This window comes from Cryptotermes secundus, unplaced genomic scaffold (genome assembly GCF_002891405.2).
Source record: "Cryptotermes secundus unplaced genomic scaffold, Csec_1.0 scaffold1894, whole genome shotgun sequence".
Taxonomy (NCBI): domain Eukaryota; kingdom Metazoa; phylum Arthropoda; class Insecta; order Blattodea; family Kalotermitidae; genus Cryptotermes; species Cryptotermes secundus.
In genome coordinates, this window is record NW_019718027.1 from 29,658 (window position 1) to 47,873 (window position 18,216).

Genomic DNA, 18,216 nt, shown 5'->3' on the forward strand with positions numbered 1-18,216 from the left:
ACGGGTCGGATGTGGGGGCGAAAGTGTTAACTAAGCACTGGAGCAACTTTACGTATGGATCTCTACGATCTCCATGTTGAACAAACTGCTCTCGGAGCGTTTCTCAGAACGTGACATCGTCTGATGGTTTTAAATTGTTTAAAAAAGGTCTCATTATATACAGGTACATGAACTACTTTACTTGTTGGATGTCCAAAAATGATTATGTAAAATATATCATGTCAAAATCACTATACTAATGAAATAGTATGTCAGTAATGAACGATCAATAGCATCTATCGCTATGACCAATGATCCGTGACTATGTGAGTGTGAGTTGCACTTACACATCCGTGCTCACCACGGGTAGCAGGCGGAGAGAGTGATCATTGATTGACCGCAGCGGAGATAAACCAACTCATGCCAATTGTCAAGTTTATAATTGACATACGGATTTTTTAATAATGCTGATGTGTTCCATGGGAAGTTGTCACAGCCTGCGCTTTACCGAGTTGACGAAGTACCAGTAACGTATACATACATGAACCAACTGAATGACCTGAAATACTCACATACATTGTACATAATGTAACAGTTATGGATTTTAAATAACTCAATCAATCAATCACTCTACTAATCCCTGCTCCCCACGTCATACCGCTGTGTCAATGCAACTCTGGCGCTCTCTCTTAAACCGAAGAAGGCGGCGTTATGACACAAAGGAAGTGGAGGTCCTTAGAAGGTAAAATAAACGAGTTTAAGTTATTGGGCGTGAAATATAACACTAATGAGAAACGTATGAACGGTGATTATTGGCAAGCACGCAGCCAACGAAAGTATATTTCTTCAGTAGCAGTTAAAAGGTGACGATATGAAGTAACCCGGTATGTTGTGTAGTTTGTTATGGAAGGCTAGCGATGTTTTAAGAGGAACATGCTACCTTCTTCTGCAGGTAAGAACTCATACCTTCAAGATGGAGACATCACCTTCCTCCGAGATATGTAATTCGAGACGATCGTAATCTTGATATCGCGGTGAAAACAAAATTTCAAGCAGGAGACTTTTATTACTAAACAATTGTAGCATTTTGCATCACACCCATATATCTGTATAGAGTCCTATATTTTGTGATTTTAATGTGTATGTTTAAGCTACCACTGTTGCTCCATGTTTATTTGTCACTGCCCCTGAGGCGTGAGATAGCCATGACAAGCTGCATATTGTCACATCCTCAGTCTTTGTGTTTTGGTCTTCATCTCCGACTCCTATTTAGTGAAAACTGCAGTTTAGTATAAGAAAAGTCGTACCCATCAAAGTTAAATTAAATATTGATGTCACTGTATGATGACTAGTGTCCTGTTTGGTTTCTGTATGAAAGTAAATAACATAAAAGGGTATACAGAACTATTAAGCTCATTTTGGACTCTATCCATCGTCCGGTATATAAAAGACAAAAAACCACAACGTTTAGAGACTGGATCTATCTCCATCCATAGGTGGATGGGTCAGGATAAGCCTACTCCGTTGGGCCTGTTAGAAAGAGCTAGTCTCAATCACTGGTCCAGTGCCCCGTCCACCTGAGGACGGAGACAGATCCAGTCTCTGAAACGTTGTGGTTTTTTTGTCTTTTATATACTGGACGATGGGTAGAGTCCAAAATAAGCCTAATAGTTCTGTACAGCATACACCATCATCAGAATCCTTTCAAGTCTAGAAAAGAGGATATGACAACTTTCAGTGATACAGGATTTGAGATTCTCACCAAAGTGGTTATGAAGAGAGATATCTCCCAGGGTGTATTGCTGTGTAGTTCACTGAAAATCACCTGACATTTGGATGATGATGTCACCATCTTCATGGTTGAAGAATGGGCCAAATGAGAAACCAACATGGAGTTTGTACCAAGCAAAAGCTTTTGTTACTGTATATATGTTTCTTAGTACACATGTCAGATACAACAATCAGTAAACATAACTCACTTTCACTCTATTCAACTGAGTTCTTATTGGATTAGAATATAATGTCACAACATGTTTTGGCTCATGGAGCCATCATCGGGCAATACAGTCAGCAGATCTGATATTACTGAATTGTGATTCACATATGGATCCATATATTACAAGTATCTAGTGTGTTTATAAAATAAAATATAAAACATTCCATAATCCTCTTATATGCACAGATTTAGAATTATGCTTCTATGCTCACGGCTTAATTACATTTAAAATATATTTAAAATACCTTATTTTAGACTGAGTGTTACATCCCAAAAGATAGTACTCTTAGTTGGTAGGTACTTGTGAGTATGATATCCCCCAATATAAATTTGTTCTTAGAAAGATAACTAACTAGGTTGTTACTGTTAAATTCTCAGATCCACTATACAGTAATTTTTAACCTTTTTTATTTATTTCTTAAGGGATCAAAGTACACTTGCAAGAAAACCAGGCTGCATGTAGATTCTGCCCTTTGAACTTTTGAACCAGGTGACTTAGTTTGATGAACTTATTATGCCACTGGAGGCTGCTTAGTTGTCATAAGTTTTAATTTCCTACACTCAGTTTCACATCGTGGCTGCTTTATCCCCAGGGAAAGAGCCCCCAAAATACACTGGATATGCTGGGTTCTGTGGATAAGAGAAAAATCTTTTCCCTTGCTGGGAATTGACCCTTATTCTTCAGTCATCCAGCCCATAGTATATTGCTGTATTGACAGCTGTTCTGGCTCCACTGTTGAAGCTAGGCAGGTGAAGTCTGGCATGAAGATAGATCTTAAACGTGACTGCACATTGTGTCTGAAAGTTCTTAAACCCTGAAATATAAAACAACAATAGTAACTGGTCTCTAGGACTAGAAATTTATGCGACATGAAAGCAGGCGTGTGAGTTCTGCTAAGAGCTGTTTTTCTCTATTTCATTTACTATTTACATGTGTATTTTCAGTCCTTTAACAGCATTAATCATTGAAAGGTGTATGACAAGGAATAAGACATTTGTTTTCATTAATCATACAGGAGGAGATATGACTGAAGGTGCATCAAGCAATGATGAGAGCGCTGTGCTCACAGAGTTCGGAAACCTAATGTGAGTAGTGTAACTAATTATTTTATAGGTCTGTTTACCATTCACCATGCAACAATATCAAGATTTAAAATTCGTCACTGCACTACATGTTTGGCCTACTCAGCCATCAATAGGTGCGCTGAAATTTGGGGAGGATCTGCTGTGTACCTCGGAACATGCAGTGCAATAACAAATTTCAAAAACGATTTAATTTTAGATCTTGATGTCGTTGCATGGTGAATGATAAACAGAACTGTAAAATAAACTCTAATACCAATTGCAACAGGATGCTGAGGTACAACTTCAGTAGCTATATATTTTTCATGTGTAATGATGGTGCAACAGCTTCTAAGGTTTTTATGTATATGAGGATTGTGAATGGTGAGCTGAGATCCCTTTAACTACCGTATGTTACAATATAGCAGTTGACATACCTGCTTCATGTTCGCAACATTGGACAAGGCGAAGCCCAACACAGAAAGTATAAGAGGCTTAAATTTGGCGGCGGTCAGGCATACGACTGTTCAAGTGACTAGACTGCCGTGGTAGCGAATACTACTAGAAATAGGGCATAATCTGCTGTACAAAACCTGGACTGACAGAGGCCTTATATATATTGTACATAAAAATAGGAATAGGAATTAAGACTAGAATTAAATTGTAAATATATGTCAGTATTGACAATGGACTGACTAAGACTGACAAACGACAGACCCGACCTCTCGTCAGAGAGGGCGCCCAAAAATGACAGGACATCAACTTTCACAAAGAAGAAAACATCTGGTCATGAGCCCCAGCTGGGGCTCGACACCAGGACAGACAGACTGAATGACCGTCAGTTGTAACATGACTTTGACTTTGACTTTGACTTCATATTTTGGAATTCCTGGGCTCTAATGTCTGACAGACTGGCTAGGATGGTCTTTTGGTTTTTGGGACTTTTGGTTTATTTAATGATGCTGACAGTATCTTGGACTGTGTAATGGTAAATAGGAGGACGGTTAGTGAATAATGGGCTGGGAAGGATGTGAAATGAAGCAATCATTGTTAATTTGAGGTATTCTTCAAATATTTGCCTGGAGGGACTGTAGAAAACCATGTAAAACTTCAGGATTAGTTGGTGCTCTGTGAAGATTTGAACTAGGCACCTCCCAGATACAAAAAGAAAGTTTTGTTCCTTGGACCAGCTTGCTCAGTATGAGGATTTTGTGATATTTGTCTGGTTGCTCCAGGCAAATACTGACTAAAAAGGCCACATTCTTCTGTGAAGTGTCTATCATCCTGCCATTAGGTGGTCTGTAATATGTGCAGTTAATAAAACCACTGAACAGAGTCCTTTAAAGATTAAAAATATGTTAAATAATTATATTACAAAATAGGGTGAACTCCCATTTAAGGTTTATTTTGGGAGCATTTGGTTTAAAAACTGAACTACAGAATGTCTTAAATGGAGGATATTTAATGCCAAGTTTATTGCTTCACCTTTATTACATAACATATTTTTGCCTATTTGGCAATCACAAGGCTGCTTATGCTGCTTCTACATTGACCAGTATTTACATTTTGGGGGCATGTCTGTGATCTGTTTTTTTAGCCGTGTTATCTGTGTTTACTGTATTTGACAGAACCGCCTATACTAGTAGTACAAAACACAGCGTGGTGCCCAAATACAGTGTTTCAGGTTTATTGACTTAAATTATAGATCTTGGAAACAAGTTGTACAGAAAATTTTTGAATAAAAAAGGAAGGATGCAGGATATGTGAGAAACAGCTATGTTTGTTATTTGTGTGCACTAGTGCTCTGGAGGTGTTAAAGTGAAGGAGATTAAGGTGGGCTCAGCATGTACCTTAGATATGGGAAACAAAGTCATTAATACAGAATTTTTTATGGCAAGCTTCATGGGAAACTGAAAAGAGATGGGAGAATAATATTAAGGTGTATTTCTTTAATTGCTAGTGGGGTGGGACTAAGTCCCTTGTACTGCGGCCACTTCTAGCCTATTGTACCAAAAATGTATCTTAGAAAAGTGGTTTCTTTGGTTGTGAACATCATGGAACATCTTACTTGAGGAGATCTTGTTGCTCAAGGTCATGTCCATAAAGAAATTTTGGTGTTCATAGTATTTTCAATTTATGTTTTGAAAGTTGGTACTATACTTCACCGGCAAGCGGCGGTCACTCGGTCGGTATAGTTTGGTTGCAGACTAAAATCACAGAGTGCTTAATCATTGATGCACTCTCGGATTATTAAAACCTACTAGCAGTAAAGAAGAAAGCAGTCTTCTGGGATTTGGCACCGTGTATATGTGGTGTTAACCGACGTTTCGGAGGAACGTATCGCCTCCATCTTCAGGGTAGAAGAAAAAATACAAGAAATCTACAAGCTAAGAGACCGTGAGAACCGGTAAAAGCAGACTAGCAGTACTCTGCATCTGTAGTTAAACAGCAGAAAACCACACAGCCTTGGGAGGATGTACTCAGGATACTGACTTGGAGGTTAAGTGTTGCTTAGTTACACTGTGTGAAGGGTAGGATGATTCTGATGACGAATTAGAAAGAATGGAACAGTGTATTTGTGGCTGATATTGAGGTACTATTCCAACATTTGTCTGAAGGGGCTGAGAGAGACTGTGAAGAGCCTCAGAATGGCTGACCAGCAGATCAAGAATCAAATCTTGGACCTTATAAGTACAAAGCCAGATGGTTAGAAATCCATATTTAAAATGCAGTGGAACCCTCATTTAGCCCATTGACGTGGTCATTTAAATTCCGCGGCCGCGGCTCCTGCGGTAATATATTCAGCCGGCCANTCAGTATTCCAAGTCAGAAGCTGACTGTTACTATGTAATCATCTTAAAGTGATAACTAGAGTGATATGGAATAAGAAGTATATATTCTACAGTTCTGTAAATCAGAGAAATGTAAATGTCATTTACTTCTAAGATAGGCCTGTACCAAAATTTCCTTCATCCATGTTGATTGGGATTTTCTGTTCTTTCAGGACAGCATCAGAGTATGAGGAACTTCTTGAGGCATGTGGTACTTTTGAAGGCATACATGATGGCATTAAAGAGGAAGTATATATTGTTGATGATGTGACTGCTGTGCAAGAACCACAGACTTCAGTTCAGAGTGCACAGTTTCATAATCTGGTGAATGAAAGATGAATTTCTTTATACATCTTTTGACTGAATTTAGCGTCTCATGCTTTGTAGGTTGTCATTTGATTTACATGTAGGATTCATTAAACAAAATATAAAATTTTGTATAAACATGACTTCTTTTGACATACCCATCATCTTGAGTTTTTTAACGTGTTTCAGAAACTAGATCTGTTTCCTTCTGTCCTTTGATGTAAGGAAGAAAAACTTGCAGCTCATTTGGGCCTGTTAGAAAGAGCTGATCTTAATTACTGAACCTTCATTGGATCAGTGTTTGAGACTAGCTCTTTGTAATGGGCCCAACAGGGTAGGAGCTTTCCTTCCATACATTAAATTCTTGAAACAGATTTAGATCATGAAATGTTACATTTGAAAGAACTCAACGTGATGGACAATGTCCAGAATAATGGTCATGTTTACTGTACTACACCATCGTCAGAAACTTTTGGACATGGCATTAGAAGCAGCCTTGCGGTAATGAGGTTCCTGTATCAGCCATTTTGACTCATCTTTTATATTTTAACATACTTCATGTATATGTTGCTCAGCTAATACACGCATGTGTACCATACGTGATTGTAATTAATTTCAAGTTCCATGTTACTAAAGAGATTTAATTTGATTTAAGGTTAGTGTAGGTTAAGAACCTAATACGTTTTAGGACATGTCTGGCAGTATACGAAGGGAGACCCAAAAATAACCGGAAACGACCTGTTGCGTGCGCATGCTTTGTAGTTACGAGTTGTGCTGCTAGGTGGTGTTAGCTGGGGGTCTCCCGCGACTGTTAGTGAGCTGGCGTCAGTCTGAGTTAAGTGGTTTGTCTGTGGTGCTCTGTTATGTGCGTTCCTGTTTCAACCCTTTGGCGATTAGTGAGATGGCCGACCAGAAGGAACAAAGAGTGTGCGTGAAATTTTGCTTTCTGTTAGGGAAAACTGCACTTCACTCTTCAAGTCGCGGCAAACATTCACATGGTTTTTTCTATGGTCATCTCCGAGCAAGCGAGGAACAAATTTTGCAGGCACCCGTCTCATGTGCAAACCTTCGGTTAAAATTCGCTGGACCGTGCTCCATGAGATGTTCGTTTCCTCAGAAAGTTGGTCAATGGTCTTTCGACGATCTTCGTCAGTTGCACGTTTGATTTTGATTTTCTGGTCGGCCATCTCACTAATCGCCAAAGGGTTGAAACAGGAACGCACACAACAGAGCACCACAGACACAGACAAACCACATAACTCAGACCGACGCCAGCTCACTAACAGTCGCGGGAGACCCCCAGCTAACACCACCTAGCAGCACAACTCGTAACTACAAAGCATGCGCGCGCAACAGGTCGTTTCCGGTTATTTTTGGGTCCCCCCTCGTATGTGACAGAAAAATAACTTGAATAAACATTGCGTTTGTCCATAAATATGTGTTATATTTTGTACAGTATTTGCATAAAGAATTCAAGAAATTATTAGTATAATAAAGTAAAGTTGTCCCAGTGATTAATTAAGCACCATGCTATGAATATGTGTATATGATCTTTTGGGATGTGGTCATGCATGCATATAGACACTACATGATCTTGATACTGGCAGTATTGTTAAATAACAGACTTTGAAGAAAAGGTATCCTGTAATTGGTAGACAGGTACACTTGATGCAGAATATATCCAGGCCTGAGCTATGTCACAGAAAGAGGGGAAGGAAGATGAAGGATGAAAAGGACAAGGAGGGAGTTTGAGGAAGGATTGCATGCTTCCCATATGTGCTGTTTGTATGAGGGATGGCCATTGAAGCTTGGAGACATCTTTCTGAATGTGTACAACATTTCAGAGAATTCTGCTGTCAAAGTGTAGGCATCAGATTTCCTGAAATGTTGGTATGTATGTACCAGACTACTCAGTGTCACATCCCAGATAATTGTAATGTAATTCACTGCCTTGAGAACTTTAAGATCTCACAGGACATCTTTTATTCTAGATGGCTCAGGTGGATAACTGGTATCAAGTAGTAGCAATTTTGGTCAGAGTTCTTATTTGTGTGAATAGAACTTCTGTTTCCCCATTATTTTGTAATTAGATAGAAGAGTTTGATGTTAACCCTTTATAATACAATGGTTATGTATTTACCATCTACTTTTACATTAAAAAACTTCATTTTGCCCGACTTTCCTAAACCCCTGGTTGACCTGTTGGTCTTTGTAATGGAGATGAATTGTGTTTTCTGTGAGGTAGGAACTGAATTTTTAACCTATTGTGAACATTTGGGTTATTCATATTTTTATTTCAACTTCAATTAACAGAGATATGAATGACTTAACGCAGTTTGAATTATACCAGAAACGGGTATGAGTTTTATTTGTAGTCGTACCATGTTTAATTATCTTTGTTCATCCATATTTTTACTTTTATTGTTCTTTTTTCAGGGTGTAGACAGGACACAGCAGGCCACCATTCAGTACTCTCAGTTCAATGGTCCATCCAGCATGGTAAGATTTAATTGCAAGTATACATGCCTGAATGATATTCAAAAGGAAAATTGTATCTTATTGGTTATATGGATTTTGTTTGCTGTGAAACTTGGTCTCCCTCCAATGAAAGAACATATATTAAAGGTGTTGTTTGTAAATTAATAGAATCTGATTTTATGAAGTGGAGTTAGCAAAGTTTTTGGAATTTTGCCAAGCATATAGAATTCCTTGATGCACCTCACTGAAACAGGAATTGAATCATTATGTATGCATTATCCTAGGAGTATGGTGTGCCTCCATTTGTAGTGTCATGTGGTAAATCTTAGCCAGCATAAATTCAGTTCTTTTCAGAAAGAGATCATAGTCTGCCCAAAGCCAGCCCCCCCCCCCATTTCTTTTAAAGCAGATTGTAACCTGCATAAGCCAAGACCTTTTTGAAGTAAATTTTGACTTCACAGTCAGTACTTTTCCCAACTAAATTATAGCTTGCACATATTCAGTCTTTTTCTGAAGTAAATCTTTATCACCAGAAGGCCAGTCCTTTTGTAATGTAATCCTTAGTATGTATTAACTTTTATATGGTGCTAGGGTGAGCTGGATGGAGTTTATTTAAATGCCTGCTACTGATGGGTGTTTTAATGCACATTGCTGTTTGGCATTTTAAGTACTTTATTAAAAATTCTGTATTTGAGAAAATTGTTATGATAAAGAAATGGAATTAACCTTGTTTTTTTTTAACAGCAAAGAACACAATGTTGCATATTGTATAGTAATATTTGAAAATATTTAAGGAAAAAAAGTTGTACCTTTTATGTGCAGTGTAACAAAAGTTTCCCACTTCACGGAGTGGTTCTGCATTACAGTCATTCCTTCTTGTAACACTTAACACACTTCAGCTGTCTCTGGTGTCAAACCATCTGGAACCACTAAAAACCTTATTTTATTATTTGCTTTGTAAGATTCTCATTTTTGCTACACTCTTCAGATATTTGATTCTGTTGACTAGAGGCATAGAAAAGTGAAAGTATGGGAATCCAAGAGAGGTCGGAGAGAAAGTTCTTTGTTTCATACACGAGTCCCAAGCCCTTCCATTGCAGCTGAAAGATATTACTGCCCTTTCTATGGTTGCAAACAAATGCTTGCATTTTAGCTGAGATACAGAGTGCATTCAGTTTTCTGTGAGTTCATAGTGAATTCTGATATCATAGTTTCATTTCATTGTACAGTGCAATGAAACGTTTTTTTGGAAGATGATGAAATTGAAAGACAGCTGAAGTGCAGGATATGTTACATAGGACTGTGTATGCTTGGGTGCTTTGAGGAATACTTTACAAAGGCTTGATTTAATTAGATGAGGGGGTTGGGGGGTGAAGCGTATATATACATCACGAAGATAACAAAAAAATATATGTATATTGAATTTTACTATATTTAAAAATAATTATTTAGAATTGTGTGCATGCCTCTGTAAGTGCCATTTGCATGCTTCTACTAGCAGTATTTAAATGCTGGAATGCACAAATATGTGTACTTTAGCCATGACGACTGTACCTTTCACTGTTCCGATATGTCCACTTTGGACGTTAAGAGTTAACCATCCCTTTCACCATGACTGCCTTCAGTCTATAACGCATCATGTTTCTGAGGTTTGACACTCCTGCAGTCTTGCATATTGAATATTTAATGGAACCTTTTGATAGTCACTTGGTTTCTGAAATGATTGTAAGGTTCAATGCAACTTGGAAAGTTGGTGTTTCCAAATTCTTTGGTTATCCATGCTACTTATTCCCTCTGTTACTGTGAATGATTGGCATTTGAAGGTTTTATGGTGAATAAATGCACCAAAATCCTTCTGGATGATCAATCACATTAAAGTTTAGTTGAAAGTTTTGCTTAATGTGACCTTATGATACTTGTTTGGTTTGTAACTCAGTGAAGACCTTACAGTCACATAACATAATCAAGGCTGAACAGATGTCCCTTTACATGACTGTCTTGTAGATAGTTTTCTTGCTAGTCTCATCTGATAGCTACCCAGATCTCAGTTCGCTAGTTTTTGTGGCAGTGGACACCTGAACAAACTTTTACTCTTGTCAGAATGAGGCCTCCAACTTTTTTTGGTATTCTAGTAAATAATTCTCTATGTTCAAGCATTTCAGTTTTAAATTTGGTTAAAGAATTGCTTGATTTATGGTCCATCAGAAGGTGCCATGTAAGGATGTTTTCTTTCTTTAGTCAGCGTCTTTACTGCCATCACCAACATGTGCAATGCCTGCAAGAGAAGAATACCCTGGACCACACAATTTTGAGATTCAGATCGATGGCAGGTCTTCAAGCAGTAAATGGATGGTAAGTATAACTTTTAAAAGATTGCTCAGTAAAATATACATAAATCACTATAAATTACATCTTATGAATACAAACTGTTCAGTGCATAAGGAGATAGGAAAAACAAAAATGTAACATTAAATATATTTTGTCTAAAACATCTTTGGGGGTCCCCCGTCAACAGCATCAACAGTATTTCTGCATAAGTGAGTTACTGATTCCGTGAAGGTTGGTTACTAAATTGTGAAACCTGTAAATGACCTCAAGAAACTCCTTGCTGGTGATGTTGAAAACATGGGTCATATCTTCTATAGCATTGCCTACTTATGGTATGATGTACCCCTAAGGATGTTGGACATGGAGTTTAATCTGAATACTTCACAGACATAGAACAGTGGAACTGCAAATAAACAAACTGACATTTTTAATAAGGCAGTAGTTTGAAACTTCGCACTGTGTATAAATGTATCTTGTGAACAACAGTGTGTGTGCGTTAAACTGGAAGTAACTTTTACTTATTCAATTCAATTCGTGTTTATTTACATGCAAACTTAACAGCACAGAGGCCAATTACAAAGCTAGCACGAATAGAGAAATACACAAAAATAATTAAAAAAACAAAATACAGAAATGATAGTCTGTATTAATTACACGGCATGAATAAAGATACAGAAGCAAACATACACAGACAAAGCCACGATGTGAGAATTTGAGTTTCAAATAGAGCAGCATACAATAACAATAATAATAATAATAATAATGAAATTAATAAAAATAATGATAATAATAATAGTTTAATTAATTCGGTATAAGATATGTTTATTCAACAGCAATATAACATTTATCTTAATGTTTTCAGTTCTGGCTCTGTAATTTTCAGTGTGTGATTTGTTTTCCTTTCATATAGTTTTGTTCTGTAATATGCTTTATGTAATCGGATCTTGATCCAAATAATTGTGATGACACTGTGGTTAGTAATAGTGAGAATGTTACACAGTAGAATGTCCATCTACTAACCATGTTGCAATTTCATACTTTATTATTTTATCGGCCTACTACTATCGAACAAGGGCAGCTTTCTTCAGTTAGAAAGATAGGTGTCCCACTGTTTAGTAACATCTAGCATAACCAGTAAGTAATGATTGATTTTCAGGTTTGACTGTAGCATATGAATAATGGAAATTTCCATATTTCTCTTTTGTCCATCGTTTTTATTTGTGTATGCTTCTGCCCACTGTTACCACTGTTAGCCTCCACTTAGTGGGGGGTGGTGTCCAACTGGGTCCACTCGGCACAGTGGCTACTGATTGACCTATTGTAGCCTGCCCCGGGTGATTATGATGATAAAGAATTTGGTGGTATGAAGATTGGCAGGGGAAACCAAAGTACTCAGAGAATACCCGCCCCACTTGACCAGACCCAGGATCGAATCCGGGCCACTGCGGTGGGAAGCCAGCGACTAACCGCTTGAGCTATGGCATGGTCCTGCTCAGGACCTATATTTAGGATTTAAAGCATCTTGGCGAATAAGTGTACCAGACTTCTTATGAACAGTTAGCATCCATGGAGTTAAGTTAAAACCCAGTGTTTTAGAGACTTCCTCTCTGTCTCCATCACCAGGTTTGATGACTGTTGACTAGGCATATGTGAGTATCAAATTTTAGACACTGAATTTAGAAAAAGAAATCTCTGTTTCAGTTTTAACATTATTTTTTCAATGCTTTATGCAGTGGCACCCAAACAACCTAATTAGTCGGAATCATAACAGTAGTTGAGCTGGCCGAAGAAGAGTTGCTAAGAGATAAGAGCCTGTTCCCCCACTGCATTTTCTTGCCTATTTGCGGCCATTCCCCACCTAATGATGTAGAATGTGTAATCCAACTATAGGATTGGAAGAGTGAGCTGGAGTAAGGGGAGTACAGAAAGGGAGTGGGTGGATGATCCTAAGAATTCTTTGCCTGGCTCCACCATAGCATGAATCAACTTGTCAACAAACGTCTCATTTCCTATTCCTACTCTAGAGTTATGTGTTTTTAATGCAATGATTTATGTATATTTTTCATTGGAAAAGGATCTGTTACCAAAGGGATAAGTAGTACGGTTTAGTACACTATGAAATGTAGCTTATACTATAAATTATGATTACAATGAAAAAAAATTGTCAGATAGAGAAAATTCTTGTTCTCATTTCAGTTCTTTAGATTTTTTTCAAATTCTGATCTTGAACTAAAAAGTCATTTTTACACATGCTTACCGTCAGCCTCTGTGAGGGAGACAGACCAGGTCTCTGAAACCTTGGTATTGTAACTCGCCATTAATGAGGCTGATGAACTGAGAGGATTTTAATGCAAGAAACCATCTGTTTGAGACCCATATTGGGGCCAATGTCATGAAAAGGCAGCTGTGTTTTAGCAGTGCTGATGCATTTATGATTGTGTAAATGCCACATGTTTTCTGGGTGCTCATTTATATTCCAGTCAATAAACAGTTCATGCGCATAGAATAGTTTTAGCCTTTATATAATTTTACTTCTTTGTGATATACATAAAGTGGTTTTTCTTGAAAAGTGATGGGGAACAACGGGTGGAATGAGCAACCAGTGCACTGGTCCTCATTGCCAGAGGCTTACATTGCACTTACATGATTTCTTTTGTATGCACAGTTTTCTCACGTTATGAACAAATTGTTTATAACTCTCAAGACAGTAATTCATTTGGGATTCAAGTGCGATAATTTTGGAGCTGGCCTCTTTGTACGGGCTCTTCTAGTACACTGTGATGCAGAAGCATTTCAGGAACCAGTGGTTCGTTGTCTGCATCATAAGTTCACAGATCACCCTGATAATGCAGGTAATTGCAATGTTTTAAGATTGAGTGAACTCCTGTTTTTTTTTCCTTGAACTTCCTGAACTTGAAGGTTCATTACTATCACCACAAAAGTCTCCCTTAGTCATGACAGTCCAGTTCATGCTTCCCACAACATATTTCTCTAAATGTATTCTTCAACTTTATCATCATCTTTGTCTTCACCTCCTTTTTGTTGATACTGCTACATCATTATCTTCGCTTCATATGGATTGGTGAATGGAAAGTTTCCAACCTAATTTTTCTTTCCACTTTTCCTTATAAATTCTTGCCAGATTTTACTTCACTTGATGTCTTCCAGTATCTGGCCAAACCATCTTGGTCTACCATTAATTTTTTTTCTTTAAATATAAAATTAATTTCCATCTCAGTGCCCTTGTCCTATCCATTCTTTTGACATAGCTAAACCACTGTAATCATTTCTCATGCCTCTGTTAACAAATTTCACATTTGAAATGGTTGTATCTTAAACAGAAGTGTACTTTGTCTGCCTAGCAATACTTGCATGACTATTGGCTGGATTGGAGATGCTCTCTCCCCACAGCCCTACTTTTTCTGAAGCATGAATGTAAAACAGCTTGAGAAAGACATAACAGTAAACAAGTCGTCAAATTTTACCCTATGTAGACTAACTATTGTATTATATTGCAGGTATTGATGTTAAGCTGATTGATTATGTGCTACATATTGATCATTCACAAGCAATTTATGAGTTTGATGAGAAGAGTGGAAGATTTAGTGTCCGGATGGCACTGAGTCATCCACAGGCAGGAACTGACTGGGTGACAATGGCCTTCAAGTTTATGTGCAAGAACTCTTGCCTCTCTGGTTTGAATAGACGCCCAACTGAGGTGATTTTTACACTCGAAAATGAAAGGTATTGTGAACTTCTGTCTGTCAGTGTTTCACTTTAGGTTTATATTTATTTCTTTGTTCCACTTTTCACAGCATTTTTATTCCCGTTTTTGAGACATTCCAGTTGCCACTAAGTCATTTCATTTGTTTTGCAAAGAACTATTTTAACCCCATAAGTCAGTATCTGAAGTACGTCCTCATCATGCTTTAATACATAAACTGTTTTGGGGGCTCGTGATGTAGATGTAGTAATATTAATGTTAATCTGAAAATGATACAAAAGTAATAGTATTAAATTAATCACAAAAACCAGTGACTGACTGGAAGATGTAAAGCATCACTCGAAGAAATTTATTCTTGTTTTATATAATCTAATTTTTTTTTTTCATGCCAAGTATTTTAATATAATTTAATATTATTGTATCCAATTTTATTAGTATTGCAGTTCAGTGGTGTATATATGTTAGCCATATATTTGCCTGATGATGGCTTTTAATAGCCGAAACATGTAGCAGAGCCAAACTGGGCACTGACCTTAATATAGTTGTGTTGTGATGGTTTTAATAAAGAAATTGTATATTAAAACTCAACAGGATGCATGCAATGAAAATTACATGTCCTCACGTCTCACAAGACAGTAATATTCATAGTAACTGTCATGAGAACCTAAAATCTCACTTAATAAATCTTTTTTCTAACATATAGAGGAGCTGTTTTGGGTCGTCGTAAGATGAAAGTTAGAATATGCAGCTCCCCTAAGAGGGATATAACCAAGGCAGAGAATGATTCAGAGGCCAAACAAGAGCAGAAGGCATCAGAAGGAAAAGTAGCAATTCATCCTCCTCCTGAACAACTAAATCAGCGAGCAAAAAAGAAGAAGTTTGATGAATTCTTTCAGGTAAAATAGTTGTTTTTCAAATGAACTGTGCTGGATACAGATGGCTTAGTTTTGCATGTTTCAGTTGCATATATTTAAGTGCATAGCAAAAGGGCTCATCACACTTGTTTGACTGTTAATTTCATGGCATTTAGTCTTCCTTAAAAAGCTGATGGTTATGCAGCTGCTGAAGTTCCCTGTGTTTGTGGAAACTGAATCATTACTGTGCCCACAAAAGCGCAGCAGAGGACTCCATCCTTTACATTTGAATCTACCCCATACAGTGTTTCTCTGACATTCATTCTGCAACTATGTTGTCCCTGGGTTTAATTGATTAAGCACCACTCCATGAACATGTACTGGGGAATTGAGGTATAGCTCCACCATTCATCTTGGCAGTAGATGGAGGTGAATGGTTAGCTTCCTGCCCAGGCCGCTTCACCTGGTGGGAAAGAACTTCAATACTCATTGGATAGGAGGCTGGATGGGCCTCAGAACTGGTCTGGATGCTGTGGAATAGAGAAAAATCTCCTGTCTCTGCCAGGAATTAAACCTCTGCTATCCTGCCCATAGCATGTCCCTATACCAAATGAGCCATCTTTCCTATGTTAGGCTTATTGAGGCCTGTTAACAGATGGCACAAAATGGAAACCTTCCAGCATTTCAGTGAACTTACCAGACTTTTTTTGTTCCTGTCACTATTTTAAGTTGTTTCTTTTTTTTTAAGCTCGCCAGAGCTCATCCGGCACACATTATTCAGATAAAGCCCAATACAGATAAAACAGGTGGGTGGGGGCTGATAAGTGACAGATGCTACTCATGATTATAAAAGCATAAGAACAACATATACCATATTCACACATGCCATTGTCAGTTAAAGCCAGGCTCACCATGTGCTTGTACAATCTTTATTCAAGCAGGGAGCTTTGTTGTTTGCAGACAAAGAGGAACATAGCCACCACATTTGCTCCATAATTAGTCTGCCTTTGGTTCCTGAAATGGAAACGTGATTTATTCAGTTTTCATCGTCTGAATCATGGCAGGTTTATTTGATGCAGGCCATGGTTACAGTATTTCTATGTAATATGTAGTATTACTGCATTTGAAACCATCTGTTCCTCAACATTGTCCTATCCCTGACTATGCTGATACCAAGAGTAGAGAATTTAGAGCACTTAATTTATATTACATGTCTTGCGGACAAGTGGGTTATGAGGTAAGGAATCCAAATACTTTGTGAATCTGAGGTGACATGTATTTGCCCAAATATAAGCTGCACTTTTCTGACAAAATTGATACCTTTATAATCAGTTTCTAAAGAAAAAGAAACATCATTGGATTGTCTGTATCTGGTAAGGTACATAGTTCATTGTTATGACTGCTCTCTGTTAAATGGTACTGCAATGGACATGCATCATACCTAATTCTTTTGTGTTGTTAGAGCGTCTTGTCAACCCCCAAAATTAAATTATTATGCTTTAATGTATGAAAATACATGGAGCAGAATTATACTTGGTTGTTTTGAGCTGTACTGATTGTTGCATGTAAGGGCCTAATTATTAATTTTATTTCAAGGCCATATAATTTTGGGGATGTGGCTTACGTTCTGGCAAATAACGGTAAATTATCTTCTTTTATTCACCATACACAACAATGATGATTTGTTACTATTAAATTCTCTCATTTTACTCTTTATTGCAAGATTTGAACATGGTCATCATGTCCTCAGTAATAAAACATAATGATGCATTAATTGTATGATTACTGTTGCAGCAAGCCTTTCTTGGAGAAGCAGAATTTCTGGACGTAACCTTGTGTGCACACGCAAGAATTAAGCGGACATTGCAAGTCGAAAATAGGCAGCCAACTGAGAAAGAGGCAGCCTTGCTTAAAAAATATGAGCGTGATCTGTAAGTACAGCACATTATATGTGGAGACAAGATACACCCTGAAGGGTGAAGCCATATTTAACATTTCCACTACATATTGACAAACTATGTTTACAAGGGTAGGATTTTCTTGATTGTAGCAGGAAAATATGTGTTGTTGTACATTAGGATCAAGCTGTGAAGTTGAATACATGGCAAATGTTTTTGAGTGTCCAATGTTTTAGGTGTATATATAATAGAGATAAACTTTTTCTGAAACATTGTTGAGGGTATGATATCGCTTGTGTAGGCAACTGTGTGGAAAGGGCGGAAGTGTATGCCATTAAGGCATGTGCAGTTGAGAATTTAGATAGAAACTACAGTCAATTCTCGATTATCCGGGGGCGGATTAACCGGTTTGCGGCTTAACCGGGGCTTTTTTTTTTTAAGTTTATATGTTGTTTAATATTCATTCACTTTTGTTTCACATGGTGAGTTTAACACTATTTTCGCACTAGTGTGAACCGAGCTCTGCATTATTTCGTCCCGTTATGCGAACACAATGTTCTAGGGTGGGGGTGAAAGAATGCAAGAATTTTTGGAAAGTTTCAAGGACAAATACACCGCCCCAGGTTATTTAACGGTACCATCTCAGTGTGAGAGTGCATTGTGAAAGTAAGTATCAGTTTCTTAATATAGATCTTCAAGTGCGTTAGCAAAATGTCGGGGTTTAAAAGGAAGCGTGTTGTGTTAAGTATTCAACAGAAAC

At 37.7% G+C, this 18,216-nt stretch overlaps 1 protein-coding gene across 3 annotated transcripts in view; it reads left to right on the top strand.

The window, feature by feature from the left end:
* The first annotated feature begins 590 nt into the window (after window positions 1-590).
* Window positions 591-18,216, top strand: part of LOC111863990 (cellular tumor antigen p53) — a 22,777-nt gene continuing 5,151 nt past the window's right edge. Inside the window, exons 1-9 of one of the 3 annotated variants that reach the window (XM_023850912.2) lie at window positions 591-721; window positions 2,992-3,061; window positions 6,042-6,192; window positions 8,611-8,673; window positions 10,891-11,004; window positions 13,646-13,832; window positions 14,499-14,724; window positions 15,408-15,600; window positions 17,353-17,489. In XM_023850912.2, coding sequence (XP_023706680.1) covers window positions 691-721; window positions 2,992-3,061; window positions 6,042-6,192; window positions 8,611-8,673; window positions 10,891-11,004; window positions 13,646-13,832; window positions 14,499-14,724; window positions 15,408-15,600; window positions 17,353-17,489 — 1,172 coding nt within the window. In that variant the 5' untranslated portion in view covers window positions 591-690. The other 2 variants (XM_033751356.1, XM_023850996.2) reach the window with 2 other exon arrangements.